We start from the raw sequence: 17,612 nt of genomic DNA, 5'->3' as shown, positions 1-17,612 counted from the left end.
CTGAGAGCTCCCCCCGCCCCACCGCCGAGATCTCGTGCCTCATTGCTTTGCCCTGTCTCCCCAGTTCCATCGTGAGAAGTCTGTCCTTTCCTGATGGCTGGCGCACCACTGGCTGGGTGCCAGGCTCTTCCTTCACGCTGCCCACTTGAAATGTTTGTCTCAGGCCTGCTCTGCGGGGATCCAGCCTGAGACGGTGAAACCCAGCTGGAGACCAGACCAGCCCCTTTTTGGAATCAGTGGGCTGCCAGGACCAGGTATAGGTGGACAAGCCAGTAGGAGAACATCAGGTTGATCCTGAAGAAATCGTGGGTCCTGGCCATCCTGGGACCCATCCCAGGGCAGTTCCCCTCCCTGAAATTGAATCTGTTTGCCCCTTCAGCGTGGCCCAGAGTTCAGCTCCCTGCCCTGCCTCCCGGCCAGTCTTCCACCCCAGCATCTCTGCCTTTCCGTCTCTGTGTCCACTCTCTCAGAGGTGAGGCGGAACATGCCCTCCAACCTTTCCCCTTTCTGGCCACAGTTTGCTGTTCTAAACCGCCACCTTCTCTTCAAAACTAAGGACGTTCCCTATTTCCAGCTCCCAGCTCCCTGGTGTCCACAGGGCTCCTGCCCAGGGGCCTCTGACCACCTCAGCGCTACCTTCTTTCTCTGTGTTAAGAACTGGGAAGAGAGCCATGTGCTGGCTCCCCGACCTGCTGGTCTCTCTCCCCCAACCACAGTGCTGGCCCCTAACTTGTTCCATAGCATTTCCTGCTCCCTTGGCCTGGCTCCATGTCCTCCAAGTCAGTGGCACCTCCTTCCCACTCAGCCACTTGAGCAAACTCCAAGACATCTCCTCCCCTGACTTCAGCAATTATGCCAAGGGCCATTAGGCTCCCAGCAGGACTATTTTTAGAGACCCCGTGTCTGTCAGGGAGACAGTTTTCCCTGTGTGAAAATCTCCCTCCCTCCATCTGCAACAGCCGCCCCTGCTGACTGCATCTCTGTGCTCTCCCTGACCCGGAGGAAGGGGCCATGGTCCACCCAGTGCTCTGCCCCCACTGCTTGAGCCAAGGGGGAGCGGGAGGACAGGTGCTGGCTTGGAGGAGATGCTTGCCTTCTGCACAGCTAGGGTTCCTTAATTAAAAGTGCACTGTTGGTTTACGCTCGGTTCTTGCATGATACTGCTTTATTGATTCATGTGTTTATTTCAGTCTGTAGCTGGAGGAGAGCTCAGGCAGAGCAAGGGCTCCCCCCTCCCAGCCATTTGGCCTCAGAAGCTGGCCACCGTGCTCCTTGAAGAAGGTCCAGACACAGGCCTGGGACAGTCCTCCACGATGCCCGTTCTTCCACAGGCAGCAGGGGCCGAGAGACCCGCAGGCCAGGCCGCTTATCCCAGTCGTGTCCATGTGAGGGCAATAAGTAAATCTGGGTTTTGGTGGGGAAGGAGTGGCTGAGCCCCTAGGATTCCCAGTCGTCCTCATCCTCCTCTCCAGGTGGCTGCTGTGGAGGAGGCAGAGGCGGGATGGAGTCTGACATTCGGGCAAAGGCTCCTCCTGGCCCCTCGCTGGCCCCCGTTGCAGGTCCTTTCCCAGAGATACCTGGGAGGGCAGAGGTGGAGGGTGAAGGGGGTTGGTTTGGGGTACCAGTTCACCCAGCCCCTAGAGACTTAAAAACAGGAGGAACAAAGCAGGACAGGATATTTTCTATCCTGCACACTGAGACTTCTAGCCCAGGGAAGGCAGCCAGGCTCTGCTTCCTACCTTTACGCCTCATGACCAGCTTGTTAAAGAGATCCGACATCAAGTCTCCACCTTGGCTTGTGGCTCTCACTGTAGCAGGAAAAAGCCATGGGTCAGGAAGGATGAGGGGACCAAGGACAAAATCTGCCTCTGAGGTGACGTCCTCAGGGTTTGGTCCTATTTCTCTTCTTGCTCCCTATCCAGACCTGCTGGCCCCTCCCACAGCCACCACATCACCGCCAGGTCTCAGAGCTGCAGGCTGTCAGTGGAGCCAGTACTGAGCACTAATAAACTGTCTAACATAGCCGCCCTGTGAGACAAAGCAGGAGGGAGGAGGGGGGGCCCCATTGTATGGATGAGGAAACTGGCCCAGAGAGGCTGGGCAGTTTGCCCGAGGTCACAGCGCAAAGCTCAAGAAACCTAGCTGGAGCTCAACCCCGGGACTCCAGAGCATTGCGGCTTTGGGCCCAGGTGTGCTGTTTGTGCTGCATTTAGGACGCACAGCACGCAGAACCTGCAGCCTCGAGAGGCTTGGAGAAGCAGGACTGAGCTAACTGTCCAGGTTTGCAGTCTCTGCAGCAGCTCGGGTCCCCAGCCATGTCCTGGGACAGCTCCTGGCAGAATCTAAGAAGATTCTCTGTTGTCACAGTTTGAGCTGCATGAGGCTCTGTCTTCCTCTTAGCTTAGAGAGGAAGGTTCTAAGCAGGCTACAAAACCAGGAAGGAACCACAGCGCAAGCAGGAAGGGTGGGAATGTTAGGGACGGCAACTTCCCACGGACAGCCTGGGGAAAGTATGGGGCAGGTGGGTGGGTGCTGCCCCTCTGGCCTTTGGGATGGGCAGAGTGCTCCCTGGGGTCTGGTGGTGGCTACAAGAGAAGGTGGCCCTTCTCTCAGAACCCTTCTACCGGAGTGGGCCAAGGGCCCCCTCACCTTGCTCCTGCTCCTTCTGTTTCTTCTTCTCCAGCTTGCGCTCCTTGACGCTGCGGAGCTTGGCCTTGCCGATGCCCCCAGCCTGGCGGATGGACTCCAGCAGAGTGGCCCGGCCACTAGAGGGGTCCACCACTTCCTTGGGAGCTCCCTGGACTGTAGCTGGGAGGGGCAGGGTGTGAGGAAGAGGGCTTCTCAGGCAGGCCAGCCTGAGGGACAGCCTTGCCCAGCCCAAGGTTCTGGGGGTCCAGAGGCTTTCCCTCAAGTCTGGCTGTGAGAACGGGCTCTTCCTCTTGCAAAAGGAAGCCTGTGGGTGAAGCCGAGCCCTGGGAGACCGTCCGCAGCCCAGATGCTGCCCGTGTCTGCCTGAGCTCAGCAAGTCCTATGTCCAGGCATCCCTGGTCCCTCTCCAACACCACCTGCTTTACAGGCCACTGCAGAGGTGGCCCGTGGGAATCTACTGCTGTGTGGACAGTGTCTGAAGTTGACACATGAGTCAACACGGGAGAAGTCCTGCTAAAATGGAAATCCTGCAACTTAAGGATGTGGATATTTTGTTGCTGAAGCTTTCTATATTTTCAGTAGCCGCCCTTTTCCCACTGGTGTAAGTGGGAATGGGGGACCACAGCTCCTCCTGTCCATGTCCAGGCTCCCTCTGCCCTGGAGATGAGAATTCCGGGGGGACTACAGACACAGTTTGAAAACCACGATTTCATGAACCCAGTGGAACAAGACCTTGAAATTAGGACTCTTCTGAAAGTCTAGAATTTATGGTCGCATAAACCTATGGGAAACCCTCCAGGGATCCAGAAATTAGAGGCACCCTCAAAGAGCACACGCCCCCTTGCCTCTGACCACCCCCCCACACCCTGGTGCTTTTACCTAAAGGAGACACGCCGCCACTGCTGTCCTCCCTGGCACCTTGGCCTGGGGAGGCCATGGGCTGGGGTGGGGGTGGGGGAGCACTGACCAGCACAGCCGGAGCTGGGGGAGGCGGGGGCGGTGGCGGCGGTGGTGGGGGTGCTGTTAGCACCCCATCTTCTGGGTCTGAAACAGAAGTGTGGGAAAGTGTGAGGTGCCTAGGAATGCAAGGGGCCAAGTAAGGGAGTTGTTGCCCAACTCCTGTTCTCAGCTCACCCGGCTTGAAAGTCTCGGCCACCTCTGTGTGGAAGGTGGGCAGCTCTGGAATGGTGCCAGGGGCAGAGGGGGCAATGCCAGGGCCCAGGTCAGCACTGTACATGAGGTCATCGGCGATGCCTGGCAGGTCGGGCAGGTAGGATGGCACGTCAATCTCAGGCACTTGGCCCAGGTCAGGCACATAGAAGTAGTTCTCTGGAACCTGTAAGATTAGGTGGCAGCCCGAGTGGGGGCTGAAGGAGGCTTGGGCCCTGCAGTTTGACCTTGGGGCAGTCAGCAGGGCCTCGTGCATACCCGTGTACAGCAGGGTGGGAGTAGGGGCTCGATGGACCCCTCACCTCGCTGGCAGGGCCCACTTTCTTGTCCACTGCCTCCCCCCCTCCCCAAGCCAAGGCATCACCGGCTCTACCTGTTGCTCCAGCTGCTCCCTCTTGCTGATGGACAAAGGGGCATCGAACAGCTTCTCCTCAGTCTCTGCCCCCAGCATCACGTGGGTCTTTGTAACAGCACCAGCCAGGGGGTCCAGGAAGACATACTTCTTGTACCTACAGAGGTGGGGTGGATGTTGGGCAGTCCACCACCTGCTCAAGGCCCATGGTCCTCACCCGGCTTTCCTACTCCATCGGGGCCACGGTTAGTCTGTCCTGTGGACTCCGAGGCCTTACAAAGTCAGTCACACTGCTCGGCTCCGGGTTCCCCAGCCTGCAGGCTTCTGCCCCCACGAAGCCAGGCCAGGCCACCCAGCCACCCAGCCACCCTCCCAGGGCCCCGCCGTGTGCCTTACAGGTTCTCAGTGGTGTTGAACAGCAGCAAGGAGCTGACGGAGCTGATGTTGCTGGGAAGGCCCCCGAGCCCCTCCTCGGCCTCATCCTCAGGCTCTGGCTTGGTGTTCACACACACGGGGAAGTATTTCAGCTTCTCCTGGCAGGCGCAGGGGTGGTAACGCAAGCATGGTGGGCTGCCGTGCCAGGCCAAAGTGAGCACCCATTGCAGTCCAAGTCCACTTAGGGAACAGGACCCTCAGTTCCTCCCGACACCCGGGGCCGCCTCCGGTCACCCCATGAGTGTGTGACCCCATCAGACCTGCAGGGCCCACTCATCCAGGGGGCGGTGCTTGCTCTGGATCCTGTGGCGGGGGCGTCTCTGCAGGCCGGGGTCCTGGGCTCCCATAAAGATGGAACCGTACTCCTGCAGGCGCTCTGGAGCTGGGTACTTGGCACTGGAGAACACCTGTGAACACAGGGAGTCCGAGATGCTCCAGAGTCTGGGGTGCAGTGGGGCGGACGGGGGGATGTGAGCAGAAGGAAAGCTTGAGGTGTGGCTGGGCAAGGCAGGCAGGGACCTGGGCAACATCAGGAGCATGGCGAGATAGGAGGGATGGGATTTCTGGGACTGCCTGCCAGCCATGTGGACTCAGGGCTACATGGTCTACCTTGATGGCCTTCTTGCTGCCCTTGATCTTCTCAATCTTGGCCTGGGCCAAGGAGACCCTCTCTCCAATGGCCTGCAGCTGCCTCCGGCTGAGCTCTACTCGCTGAGAGATCCTGCCATGGGAAAATAAAACAAAACAAAACACGAGCTGAGGGCTGCTCCCCAAGTCCCTGCAGTCTCCTGCACCCCTGCTTCTATCTGTAAACTTACAAAGCCAAGGGCTTCGGCAAGCGCCCTTAAAATACAGCGTTACTTGCTTGTCACGGCTGACCTTGAACTGTCCAGGTGACCTCTGCACAGATCTCTATCTGAACGGTCTAGAAATGAACTCTACCGAGTTCTTGGAGCTCTGGGTAGGAACAGGCAATCGCCCTGGCCCCAAGGTGTGTTTGGACGTGCCATCTGTCAGGGTCAGGGCCCCCGCCTCCAGGAGTTTACAGCCTCAAGCAGGGGCAAGCAGAGAGAAAATTGTCAGGACTCCTGTACATAATCGCCTATTTCCAGATGAGACTAGCGCTCCCAAGGATAAGGGTTGGGCAAAGCTGGGTCTAAATCAATTCCCAGACCCATTCACAGGGAACTGCCCTGACACATAAAAAACAGCTCACGTGGGCAAATGCAAAGTCCACTCCATGGTTCTCATGGTTGTGGTCAGAGTGCTCGCTCTGAGGTTTCCACCCACCCTTCCCAGTGCAGTGGGCTCCAGTGACACCAGTGCCCTGCTAGTCCCTGAACGTGCCAGATGTAGTATTGCGTGGCCTCTGCCTCAGACGGGGTGCCATCCCTGTAGATACCCACGGGGCTGGCTTCTCTGCTTCACCAAGCACGCTTCTCCCTGAAGCCGTCCTGACCACCGACTCTAGACGTGCACCTGTCACTTTCCAACCCCCCTTTTACACAGAGCCACTTGACATGCATCTATTGCTTATCTGTGCTCCAAGGGGTAGGGGCTCAGGTTTGTTCCCTGCTGTTTTCCCAGTGTTGGCAGCTGGAGAGGCTCCCTGAATGACTAACACCCACATGCCCTAAACGTAACGCACAGGAGCCTCGCTCCCGCTGTCCCACACTATGGAGCAACGGCAAGGTTCTCTGCACTGCAGAGCTGACTGGCTGAACAGGTGCCAGGTACCTTCCTGACTGCTCCCCTGCCGGCAGGAACACCAGCCCCTGCCCGTGACCCCCCTCTTCGCACTCAGGCTGCGTGTCGGCACTCACCGCCCAGGAGGGAGCATACAAGTGAGAAAGAGGCAGACCCGCAACTGCAAGTTTACAGGGAAAGGGCAGAGGCCGCGGTGGATGGCAGGGGGCCCCACTGTCTCTGGGGTCAGAGACGATGTACCCAGGGAACGCAAGGATTTCTTGAAAGGTTGAACAGTCAAGGCTTTCCAGACCAATCTTCCTAAATCAAACCCCGCCAACTCTAGAGGATTTTGGTCCCCCAGAGAACCCACCAGATCAGCCAATTTCACAACCCAGGGGTCTCGGTTCCCTGCAGTCTCCCTGCTTACCCTAGCTGCTTCTGTGCAGGGGACTTAGTGAGGCAGGGGGCTGGGAGACAAGCAGGTACCCAAAGCAGCTCAGTCTTCCTTGACAGACTGGTCTGACTGGGCGGCAAAGGAGACAGACAATAGAGGGCAGAGTTTCCTCCCAGTGAGAGAACACAGAACAACCAGACTTGCGCCAGAAGAGCAGGAAGAAAGGTTTGCATCCGCTGAGAAGGGTGCTCACGCACAAGCCACTGCCTTCAGCTCCCAGCCCGGCCACGTCCTGCCCCTGGGTGCTGACGCCACCTCAGTGCTTATGTGACCGCTCGGCTTGAAGTCAACGTGGAGAGTGGGAGGAACAGAACTGGGGAGGGACAAAGGCTATTCTGTTCTGCTTCTTCCATCAAGAAGGGCTGATTTCTCTTAAGTTGCAAACGTAAAGCTTAACCATAAACCCTTGCAAAGTTCCAGAATGGATTATTAAATCGAGGGTCTGTAAGCACTTCGAAGAGAAAGAGGCAGATCCCAGAGGCCAGCATTGTTCTAAATTCACAGCATTTCTTTTTTTGACAGGGTTATTAGACCGGTGCATCAGGGGAAAACCTTAAACACAGTGCATCTTGAGTCAGCAAGGATTCTGACGGCTTCTCACAAAATCCCGTGGACAAGGTGGAGCTATGGGGGTTGGAGAAGAGCACATCTAGGGAAAATCAGAGCTGAAGAATGGACTGATTTTGGCCTCGCACAAGGGTCTCTGGCAGGGCCCCGTCCAGCCTGTGCAATGCTGGGTTCGTAAACAGGATATCAAATGGAGGAGAGTCAAAACGGCCTGGCTGGGGAATCAAGACTCAAATAATCTTGAGAGGCCAGAAGGATGGACTGCAGTCAACAAGATGACACTGATAAGGGATGAAGTCCGGTGCACGAACGCAGAAGATGGAAGGTTAGCAGCAAGGCCTGAGGTTTTGGTTAACTAGAGCTCAGTATGAGCTAAAAGTGTGTTAAGCAGCTTAAGAAGGAAATGGGATCTTGGGGCACAGAGCTCCTTGTCCCTCCTCCCTTCTTTCAGTAAACAGGGGACATCCACTCTCTTGGGGGCACTAGAGAGAAAACAGACCCCAGATTAATGAGCTAATCTGTGCTGGGTACCAACCGCTCCACAGCTGTGTCCCCTTTAAACCGGATCCACATTTTAAGAGGACTGTGAATTCCTACTAGACCAACTCTAGGGTCTGTCTTATTCACTGCTGTGTCTCCAGCACCTGGGACTGTGCCTGACATGGAACAAATACTGGCTGAAGGAAAAGTGACAAGTTAAAGACCGTCCAAAGGAGCGTGATGAGGACGGCGAGGAGTGAGCTACTCACGTTCTACAAAGATGACTGAAGGGTGTTCTGGCTACAGGAGAGGTGACTTAGATTATGGTGATTCCCTCATGTCGAAACTATCACAAGTGCTGTCGGGTGGAAAAGGGACTGCACTTATCCTGTTGCCCCAGAGGCTGCAAGAGGACCAGTGCATGGAGTTACAAGGAAGCAGATCTCGGTTCTGCACAAGGAGAACTTTCTAGTAAACATTCTTCCTGGGAGAGCTTTGCAAATCAGATTCGGGCGGGATGAGCACCTGTCAGCAATACTCCAAGGGAGTATTCCAAGGGGGGCAGAGGAAAGAAGACAGGATTTCCAGGGTTCTTTTTCGCATCCAAGAGCCTACCGGTCTAAGTAATGGCCTGCTTGTTGACAAAGCCCCCATCCATGTCTCATCCCTCACAGTTGGAGCCAAGGTGCTGAGAGCGCAGAGCACGGGTGAGCCGTTGGGACGGAGCTCCGCAACCAATTAGCAGTGTCCTCCACGAGGGTGGGGGAATCGTGGCAAGAAGGTGATTTGTTTGCCCTTCCTAATCTACACCCCCTGGCTTGGTGGTCTGCTTCAAGGCAGGTCAGTTTCCAAGCTTATCACTGAAGCCAAGTCCCCAAAACACGTCTGCCCAGACCCCAGGGCTGTCTGTGTGGGCGTCAGGAATGGAGCTGGCTCAGTCAGTCTGCTCAGAGCTCGGGCTGGAGATGAATCAGGGAGCACACAGCTCCCAGGGAGAGAAGTGACTAGTATGCCCCACAAACCTGGGTTTAACATCTGCTTAGCAGCAGTGCGACCTTGGCAAGTCACGGAACTGGCCTATGCCTCGGGCTTCTTCAGCTGCAGAACAGGGACGGTGACTTCTATGCCGTGGAACTACTGTAAAGGTTAAAATGAGCAACCATAGGCCCAGGGTTCCCGTACTAGCTGATATATCCTCGGTGCTATTACCACCCACGACGTTAGGAGGGATGAGGGGCTCCAGGCGCTCAGAGGAAAGCAAGAAGAGGCAGTGCTGAGCAGACATCGGGGAGGAGGACGGTCCAGGCCGAGGAAACGGGCACTTCACAGGGAATGCCATGGAGGCAGAGGGCAGGGCAACGGGAACTGGCTCCTCTGGCTGCTGTGGGGAGGCACTCACCGAAGCACCACAGGGACCACTGCCCTCCTGGCGTGGGAGAGGGAGGGGACAGCGTGGCCGGGACAGTGCTTGGGTTCCCGGTGCCCCACCTCCCATGCTGACCCCCCCACTCCCTCACAGCCCCCCTGCATCAGCACACCCTCACGACTTCCCACCTGCCCACAGAGCCTGCTGGGGAGGAGGGAGCGCCAGCTTCTCCTCCCCTCGCCTGTCCTATCCCTAGGCACTGCGGACCCTGGACCTGCTCTTGTGTTCCCTCCTCCGCTCCGCTCCCCCCCCCCACCCCCCCCACCCCGGCCCCGCATGATTAGGAATGACGTGCTAATTATGCAGGCGGCTGACTGAGCGCTTCCTAACCTCGGGAGTCACCAGGTGCCGATGGGGACCGAGGGGGGGCGAAGTGAGGCAGAGGGGAGAAGATGCGAAAGGAGGAAGGGGAGGGAGGAAAATGAGGAAAAGAAGGGAGGAAGGAGGGGTTGGAAAGACAAAGGAGAGGAAGGGGGAAAGCTTTGCAAAGAAAAGGACTCCTTCCCCAGGCTGCGGCTTCCCAGCTACACAAGGGCTGAAGGGCTGTCGGGGAAGGCAAGTGACAGCACCCCAACTTCAACACACGGAAGCTGTCCAGCTCCTCTTCCCTCCGCCCCTCAACCCCCTCTGCCACGTCCTCTAAGTCATGGGAAGCAGGTGACATCTCTGGGCGGCTATTTTGGGGCCTGGCTTCTCCCAGGTGAGGCAGGGAGAGACACAGGCCAAGAGAGCCTGAGAGGCACTTGTCATTCTCTTCAGGCTCCATAGGCCCCCGCTGCGGCAGAGCAGGAGGAAGGAGGCAGGCTCGGAATGCTAATTTTCCATGAGCTCACCTACCTGCGGCACTGGGCACAGGCGCCCCTGGGCTGAGGGGCCTGGGCCTGAAACGGGGAGTGGTGGGGAAGAGAGACAGATACCCACCTGTCTCTTCTTTACAAGAGGTTTTCAAGCAGGTGGAGTAAGTTTGAGGGGGAAGATTCCAAGCCGGGGTCACTTCCCCACTACAAAAGCCCATGAGAAATGAAAAGCCCACGGGTGTGTGGACTGCTGCAGGATGGGGGGTGGGAGGAGCAGGCGAAGAAGACTGGGTCTGGGCACGCCCCACCCCCACTACCCCACCCCTCCCTTTTCTTCATCCTGTTCCCAAGCTGTCATCATGTCCTGTCATTATTCCCTTTGCAATGTCCCTTATCCAGCCTTCCCTGCTGCAGCTCCCCTGGACTGCAGCCTCACCCCTTCGGTGCCTTGACTGCAGCAACAGTTCTCAGTGCGTCCCTGAAAGCCCCTCCCTCCCCTCCTGGCCACTGCTCAGCCTTCCCTGCTCCAGAACCTCCCGTGGCTCCCTACAAGGCCCGAGTCAAGCACAAAGCCCTGTCCTGTTAGGGGAAGCCCCCATGGGCCCTAAGTTACTCATCCTAACTGTTCACCTGCCCCACCATCCTCCGTCCCCCTCCCTCTGCCCTGGCCCATTCCCGCAGCAGTGCTGAGCGCAGAAAGAAGTGAGAGGCCAGCTCCCAAGGGCGTGCCGTCAGAGAGGGAAGCAAGGGCCGCAGACACAGGGAAAGTTGACTCTTCACACCCTGTTCTACAGGGCAGGAGCTGTGTGCACAGGGCAAGCAGCAATGTCTGCACTCCCAGCACAACCGCCCCCGTTCAGGCCAGCCTCCCCTGGGGAGCCTGGGATACACCACGCTCCCCACTCCAGCCTCTGAGCCTTTGGCATCCATTTCTAGACCCCACCAGAGGACCGGCATGCCCACATTCCTACCCCTGCCTAACCACGGCCTATCCCTCCTATGGCCTGGTTCATGCCCCTCTCCTGCAGGAGGCCTCCTCTGACCATGTGTAGTAGGCATGCGGGTTTCCTCTCTTGCATCCACTTCTTCCTTACTCAAACAAGGCCCTCATTTCCTCTGGGGAGCACACTGCTCCCACAGGCCCAGTCCCTGCACTTCGGGTGGGGCTAAACCAGGGTTCAGGAGTAATGCACGTAATGCACGGGGTCCAAGCCCACCAGTGCGTCATGCGCTCTGCCCCAGCGATGGGCTCTGGGACAGACACGGGAACGCAGCCGGGCCAGCGGGCCTTCCGAGGAGATGCTGACACACAGGGTGCCCTCTTTCCTGCTGGACCTGAATGTGAGTGCAGGAGCTCCGGCCCCACTGCGGCCTTTCTGGGAATGGGGTCGACGGAGAAGCAGCAAGCTGGGATGGAATCAAAGAAAAATCAGGTTCTGACGACATCGGTTAAGCCCTGCAACCCTACATCCTGCTCTACTGATCGGTTACTGTTTGCTTAAACTGGTTTGGGGAGTTCCGATTCGTACTCATTGTCTCTTCTCTAGATCCCTAGAAGCCTCCACAGTTCATGCTACACAATGAAGAATCCATCTAGACTTGGTGCTTTCCCCACCCTAGACTCTAAGATCCTTGAGGACAGGCCAGGCTGCGCACATCGTCAGGACCCCTCAGGGTCCAGCAGGTTTGGCACATGGTGGGAGGTCGAGGGAGTGACCAGGCACGGGGTTCCTGAGAGGCACCCTAAGCTCCCTGGACCGAGCCTAGCTGCTCGGGGGGGGGGGGGGGGGGGGGGGGGGAGGCGTCCCTCACCACTTTCTCCCAGGAGATAGACTTCCTGTCCTCTCCTCATTCCATCCCCGGGCACGCGGACAGGAAACGGTCTACAGGTGCCAAATACCAGGAAGGGAGAGGAAGGTACACTGAAACTCCAGTGCTCCCCTTAGAGAAAGGCAAGCATACAATCACATTCCTGGTGAGAAAACAAATGTTTCTGACGGATTGTTCGTCGCCTCCATGTCAGTCACAGGGCATGGGGTGTCTACCATCTGGGGTTGATGGCTCTTTAAGGCCTGTGTTGTCTAATGTGTTCCTTAGGCATATTTAGCACAAATATAAGCCCAGAAAGGGCCCGCAGCGCTTTCCGTAACTACTGATAGCAAGTTCAGGAGGGCCACCACAGGAGCAGAGGGGCAGAGCCAACAGCAGCGGGTGAGAGGACGGAGAGCTTCCTGAATGCTTACTAGCTGCCAGGTGCTTTGATTCCTTCACACGTTTTAATTTATTTAATCTTCAGCACAATCCTACGAGGAAGGTAGCACTATTAACACCATTTTATAGATGGGAACACTGAGGCTTGGCGTGCCACTGGGGAAGCTGGACTGGAGTCCCGGCAGGCCGCTCCAGTGCCAGCCCCCTTCACCACTCCGGGGCACGGCTCCGTGCTTACACTTACAGTCTGGATAGGCCTGGGGCAGAGAGGGGAGTCGGTGGGCACGTGAGAGGCTGAAGAGTAGGAGGGTCTGGTGTTTATACTGAGTCTAACTGGAGACAGTGAACCCATTTTCTGCCCCCACTGGGGAAGGCTTCCGGGAGGAGACCGCCTTCCCGGTGGTGAAGTGGAGGTTGCATGGTGAGGTAGCTGGGGCTTCCTGGTCTGGGGCACGTGGTGGGGAGGGTAAGGGGGTGACTTGGACCATGAGAGAGACCTCAATCAGACAATGACTTCACATGGGGTGGGATAAAGGGTCCCTGTGTAAGGCATCGGGTGGGCCCCAGGAAGGAGGTCTGAGCCCCATCTCAGGCTTCTTACAGTCAGAGAAAGACAACGACCTGTATGCAAAACACCATTAACTCATGTTAAATAACCACTGAGTGAAAATCATTATGGCCCAAGGGTTGTCCCAGATAAGCACTGGCAATACTCCCACTCAAAACCGTCATCACCCCACAGGCCCTGCCTACCTCACCAGCTTCGTGAGCCCCCCCCACTCCTTGCTCCGGCCACACTGGCTTCCATTCAGGTCCTTTCTACCTCAGGGCTTTAGCTCATGCCCTTTCTTTCTGGAATGTTCTTCTTCTCGATCTACCCCCTCACAATAACTCTGACTCACCCTTCATTTCCCCATACATGTTTTCCTCACATATGCCTTCCCCAATCACCCCACAGACCAAGTCAGGCCTCCTGTTACCAACTCCTGTAGCAACTTCACAGACAGACGGGTAATTCCAGAGTCTGGAGCCACAGTACCTGGGTGTGAGCCCTGGCTCTGCCACTTGGGCAAATCTCCTAGCCGTGCCTCAGTTTCCTCATCTATACAATGGAGAAAACAGCCCCTCCTCATCAAGTTGTTCTGAGGGTTAAACGAGATGATACACTCAGATCAGCGGTAGCACACGGTTCAGGCTACACGACTATCAGTTTTTACAAAACGACTATAAACAGGTCTTAATCACAATTGTAATTAAGGAACTACTTATACCATTGGTTAATTAGAGTCCATCTCTCCTGCCAGAGCACAGGTTTCCCCACTCTCCACAGCAGAGTGTTCCTGCGAAACCTCAGAAGCTGAAACGACGCAAAGTGAAGAAGTAACGCTCAGTTCATAAAAGTGAGAATCCGCTTCGGCTTTCTTCCGGTTAGTGAATGAGGTACGAGTGTCGGTCTCTCATAAAGCAAAGTGGCAGAACGTGAACTTGTTTCGGATCGTGGGGGAAACCTGTATACTCTCTAGCTGGGACAGGGACATGACCTTACTCCTCGCTGTAAGTAACTAAAGAGAGCAGCATGGTGCCTTGCACACAAGTGTTGAATAAATATTCAGGATACGAGTGATATGCAGGAATGAGTGAGGGCCTGGGTACCCTCCCCGGGCTCCCCGATGGGAGAAAGAGCAGGAGTTGGGAGAGGAGTACCACCTCTGGGGCCTGTGCATCCACAGGGAACCGGGGGGCGCTAAGTGGGACAGGAGGCAGTGAGCTCCTACGAGCACTTACAAGGAAGAGCTTCGAAGCTGGGCTCCTACCTTGGGCCCCGTGAGCACAGGGAAGCCAGCCGAATCACCAAGAAGCAGCAGAAGGGCCGCAGGGTGCACGCCGACTGCCCAGCCCCTAATCAGGTGCGGGCGGGTAGCAGCACCTACCTGCTAAAGATGTCTCCAGAGACCTTCTGCAGGTACTGCAGGGCATCCGCCGCCTGCTGGATGGCCTCCTCCCGCCGCAGGTCTGGCTGGATGAGGGGCACCGCATAGGTCTGCCCCGCCAACGAGTGCTGGCTCCTCGTGGGAGTCATGGTGCCTGTGGGTGGGAACCAGAGCATGAGGGGCCAAGTGCCGTGAGAAGAGAGCCCAGCCCCCGACCCCAACTGTCTGCCACTGGCCCCACCTGTGCAGGCGGGGAGTAGAGGACAGAGCATTGGGTGGGAGGCCAGGAGCTCCCAGGAGCTGGTACTGTGTTGATGCAGGCTGCGTAAAGGAGGAAAGCAAAGTGGCAGCGACGACAGAGACTGAAGAGAAGTGGTCAGAGAAGGTGCTCTGCTAGGCCCCCTTTCCATACACTGTCTCATTTCAACCTCCCAAGCCTGGACACGCAAGAAAGAAACCCTGGCTGCGGAGTTAAAAAGAGGCTGGAAGCAGAGGGATGGATATGGGGGAGGGCGGGGGGAGAAATGTCTGTGTCAACTGCCAAATGATCCCCAGGTCTGGAAAAACACAGGAAATGCGAGCTCCTAGGTTCTTTTCACTTTGACCCCAGGAACTCAAGACCTGTTCCTGAGACAGGATAGGTAGTGGCTGGTGACTCTGCTCCCCCAGGCTACAGCTAAGGGGGGCCAGGAGGAAGGAGGGGGCATGTGGGGGCGGGGGACAAGGAGGAAAAACACTCCTTCCAATTGCAAGATGAGGGCAGAGTCTATTTATACTGGGTTTAATTAGCTCTGCTCCCTGGTGCCACTAAAGCAGCAATCACGCTGCAGACGGCGCTGATTTGATTGGCAAGAGATGTACCAGGCAGAATATTAAGGCACCGGGCCCTATAAATAGGCCTCATCACAGCCCCTCGGTAGAAGACGGTGAGGAAGACATTCATCAGACCTGGCAGTGTGCTACAGGCCTGTTCTCTTCGGCACCACGTTAGGGCCCCCCAGTGCTCCAGAGCTGAAGCTGGGGCGGCCTAGTGTGACACAGAGGCCTGAGGAGGCTTCATGGGGGCTTAAAGAACGGTGTGACTTTGGGTAAGTCACTTGCCTTCTCTGGATTCCTGATTCTTCCCATTTCCCACTCTGCAGACCGAGAATGGCACTCCTCTCTAAGAAGTGGCTTTTCCCAACGCAGCACACCATCTTCTCCAGGCTGGAGCGTACTCCTTTGCTCCCTCTGCTGGCTTCCCCAGCCCCTCCTCCTGGCCCGGCTTGATCCCTCCCACCCACCCCCACGGGGACGACTCATGATCTCCAAGGACCTATCTCCTCGCCAACTTCTTCTAGGGCAGTGACATCCTCAGCTTCCCAGACCCGAAGCTGCCTAGAATCCTCATCAGGGCCGGGGAGCTCCTCCTCACCTCCCCACTCCTCCCCCTCCTATCAGATGACCAAAGCGGGGCCAGCTGATGCCTAACCCAGGAACCTAACCCTCTGAGACCACCACACTCCTTTCAAGAAGCCCCCCCATTTATATTCATACTGATGCAAACTTGCTGGGCACTCTGACTTAATTCTGTACCTCAGTCTTCCCATGGGTAAGCTCAGGAGAGGGTCAAAGGTAGAAGATACTTTCTGTGCACATACTGAGATGCATTCCTTGTAAGTCACCTCAACTGTGTGTGTGTGTAACTGCACAGGAGGGGGGCGTAGAGGGACCAATCTCCTCAACAAGGCAGGGGCAGGTCCATTCAAGAATTAAGAGACTGAGTACAGCTGGTCAGTGGTTTACTCATTCTGTCTCCAGACATCTACGGATCAACTATTAGCCGCCAGCCATGATCACAACAAAGAAGAATAGGACACTGTGCTGGCCTCAAAAACAGACACCACATGATAAGTGCTCTAATTTAGCCACAATACAGTGCTGGGGGGAGCAGTGAGGAAGGAGTGATCGATCCCTCCAGAGGTTAGGGGAGTCAGCAAGGCCTCTCAGCAGAAACGGCAGCTCCCTATCAGGCCCAGCAAGGGCACTGCAGGGAGAGCATTCCAGGTAGAAGGACTTGAACAAAGGTGTGTAGGGAACAGCAAGTGGTCTTGAGTGATAAGGTATCCCTGGGTCATTAGCAGGAAAAAATAAAGCAGCCAGATAGTGATAAACACTGCATACCGCTGCAAGAAGTTTGCTCTGAAGCCCTTAGGCCGCAGCTGCCCAATATCGTAGCCTCTAGCTGCATGTGGCCTACCCGAGTGGAGGCGTAGTGTCAGTGCAAAACGTACACCAAATTTCAAAGACTTAGTAGGAAAATCAATGTAGAATATCCCATTAAAATTTTTATATTGATTACAGGCTGCAATGACCATATTTTAGATATACAGGGTTAAAGAAAATCTATTACTAAATCGATTTCACCTGTTTCTTTTTACTTGTAAAATCACAACATGGGGCTCACATCCTATTTCTATTTGATGCCCCTACCTTACAGAACCTGGTAAAACCACGGACCTATCCAGAAAATGAACAGACACCATACCCGCCTCTCAGTGCTGTTTATAATCTGGGAAGTGCATGGAATCCTTCCCGCAAACCATCCCCGGACAGCCCAGGTTAAGAGCAATGCCGTGGGCAGTCAGGAAGCAAGCGCGGTGAAAGCCGTGAGAGGTCAACTGAGAGCGGCCGGGGAGGGAAGGGAGCTGCAGAAGCGGGGTCCGAGGATTCAGTTCAGACGGCTTGCAGGGCCCAGGGCCCAGGGGTGCAAAGGCACGCGAGGGTCACGGGATCCGGCGGGCCGCGACAGGAAGGGAGGGCTGCAGCCCGGGGCCCCGAGTCCGGCGGGTAGGCGGGCAGGGCCCTCCCCGCGCCCCGGCCTCACGCCGCGGAGGAAGAGCGGCTCCCGGGGTGCAGGCGAGCGGGGAGGGACCCGTCTGACTGGGGGCAGGGGCCCGGCGCCGCTTCCGGGCGGGCGGCTCGCCGGGCGGCGGGGTGGGATGGAAGCCCGGGCACAGGCCTGTGCGGACGGCGGCCGCGGCTCCGGGGCCTCGCCGCCCGGCCTCCACCGCCAAGCCCGGCCTCCCGGAGCCCCTCCCTCCCCGCCGCTCCTCCGCGTCCAGCCCCTCCACGTCCCCGCGCGGCCCCGGGGTCCCCGCGCCCTCCCCCGGCCCGCCCGCTCCTCACCTGCGCGCCGCGCGCCGCCCGCCGCCCGCCGCTCCGGCCGCCGCGCTTCCGCCGCGCCCGCTCCGCCGGGTCCTGGCGCCGCCGGCGGCGCCGCGCCGCCGCTCCGCCTCTCGGGGCGCTCGGCCGGCTGGCGGAGCTCTGGGCGGCCGGTGGCGGGCCTCCGCGCGGAACCGCCCCTCGGCCGCCCGCGTTCCCCGCCGCCCCTCTCGCGCGTAGTGCCGGGCGCCGGGCCGCCCCGAGCCGTCGCCCTTCCCGGCGCCCAGTCCCCTCGCCGCCTTCCGCT

General features: G+C 57.4%; 2 protein-coding genes across 13 annotated transcripts in view; one reads left to right on the top strand and one right to left on the bottom strand.

Moving 5' to 3' along the window:
* Nucleotides 1-1,140, top strand: part of DDX11 (DEAD/H-box helicase 11) — a 34,505-nt gene extending 33,365 nt beyond the window's left edge. For 9 of the 10 annotated variants that reach the window (XM_026502687.4, XM_048216876.2, XM_048216877.2 and 6 more), the window contains one exon: nt 65-1,140. In XM_026502687.4, the coding sequence (XP_026358472.3) occupies nt 65-94 (30 nt within the window). In that variant the 3' untranslated portion in view covers nt 95-1,140. The remainder of the gene's footprint in view (nt 1-64) is intronic. The other variant, XR_007189479.2, reaches the window with a different exon arrangement.
* On the bottom strand, nt 1,137-17,410 carry WASHC1 (WASH complex subunit 1). 3 transcript variants are annotated; one of them, XM_048216879.2, is made up of 11 exons: nt 17,330-17,410; nt 14,162-14,315; nt 5,216-5,327; nt 4,867-5,013; nt 4,568-4,704; nt 4,193-4,328; nt 3,784-3,985; nt 3,529-3,693; nt 2,650-2,808; nt 1,740-1,808; nt 1,137-1,577 (listed from the first exon to the last, which is right to left on the bottom strand). In XM_048216879.2, the coding sequence occupies exons 2-11, from the start codon at nt 14,308-14,310 to the stop codon at nt 1,438-1,440; spliced, it is 1,416 nt and encodes a 471-aa protein (XP_048072836.1). In that variant the 5' UTR covers nt 14,311-14,315; nt 17,330-17,410; the 3' UTR covers nt 1,137-1,437. The 3 variants fall into 3 exon arrangements, with proteins under 3 accessions (XP_048072836.1, XP_057159194.1, XP_057159193.1); XM_057303211.1 differs by lacking the exon at nt 17,330-17,410 and adding an exon at nt 14,403-15,588 and having other exon boundaries at nt 1,137-1,479; XM_057303210.1 differs by lacking the exon at nt 17,330-17,410 and adding an exon at nt 14,403-15,364.
* Nucleotides 17,411-17,612: the final 202 nt, after the last annotated feature.

This window comes from Ursus arctos, unplaced genomic scaffold (assembly GCF_023065955.2).
Source record: "Ursus arctos isolate Adak ecotype North America unplaced genomic scaffold, UrsArc2.0 scaffold_26, whole genome shotgun sequence".
NCBI lineage: Eukaryota > Metazoa > Chordata > Mammalia > Carnivora > Ursidae > Ursus > Ursus arctos.
The sequence above is the reverse complement of the archived record's forward strand: the minus strand, read 5'-3'. Positions and strand labels throughout refer to the sequence as shown.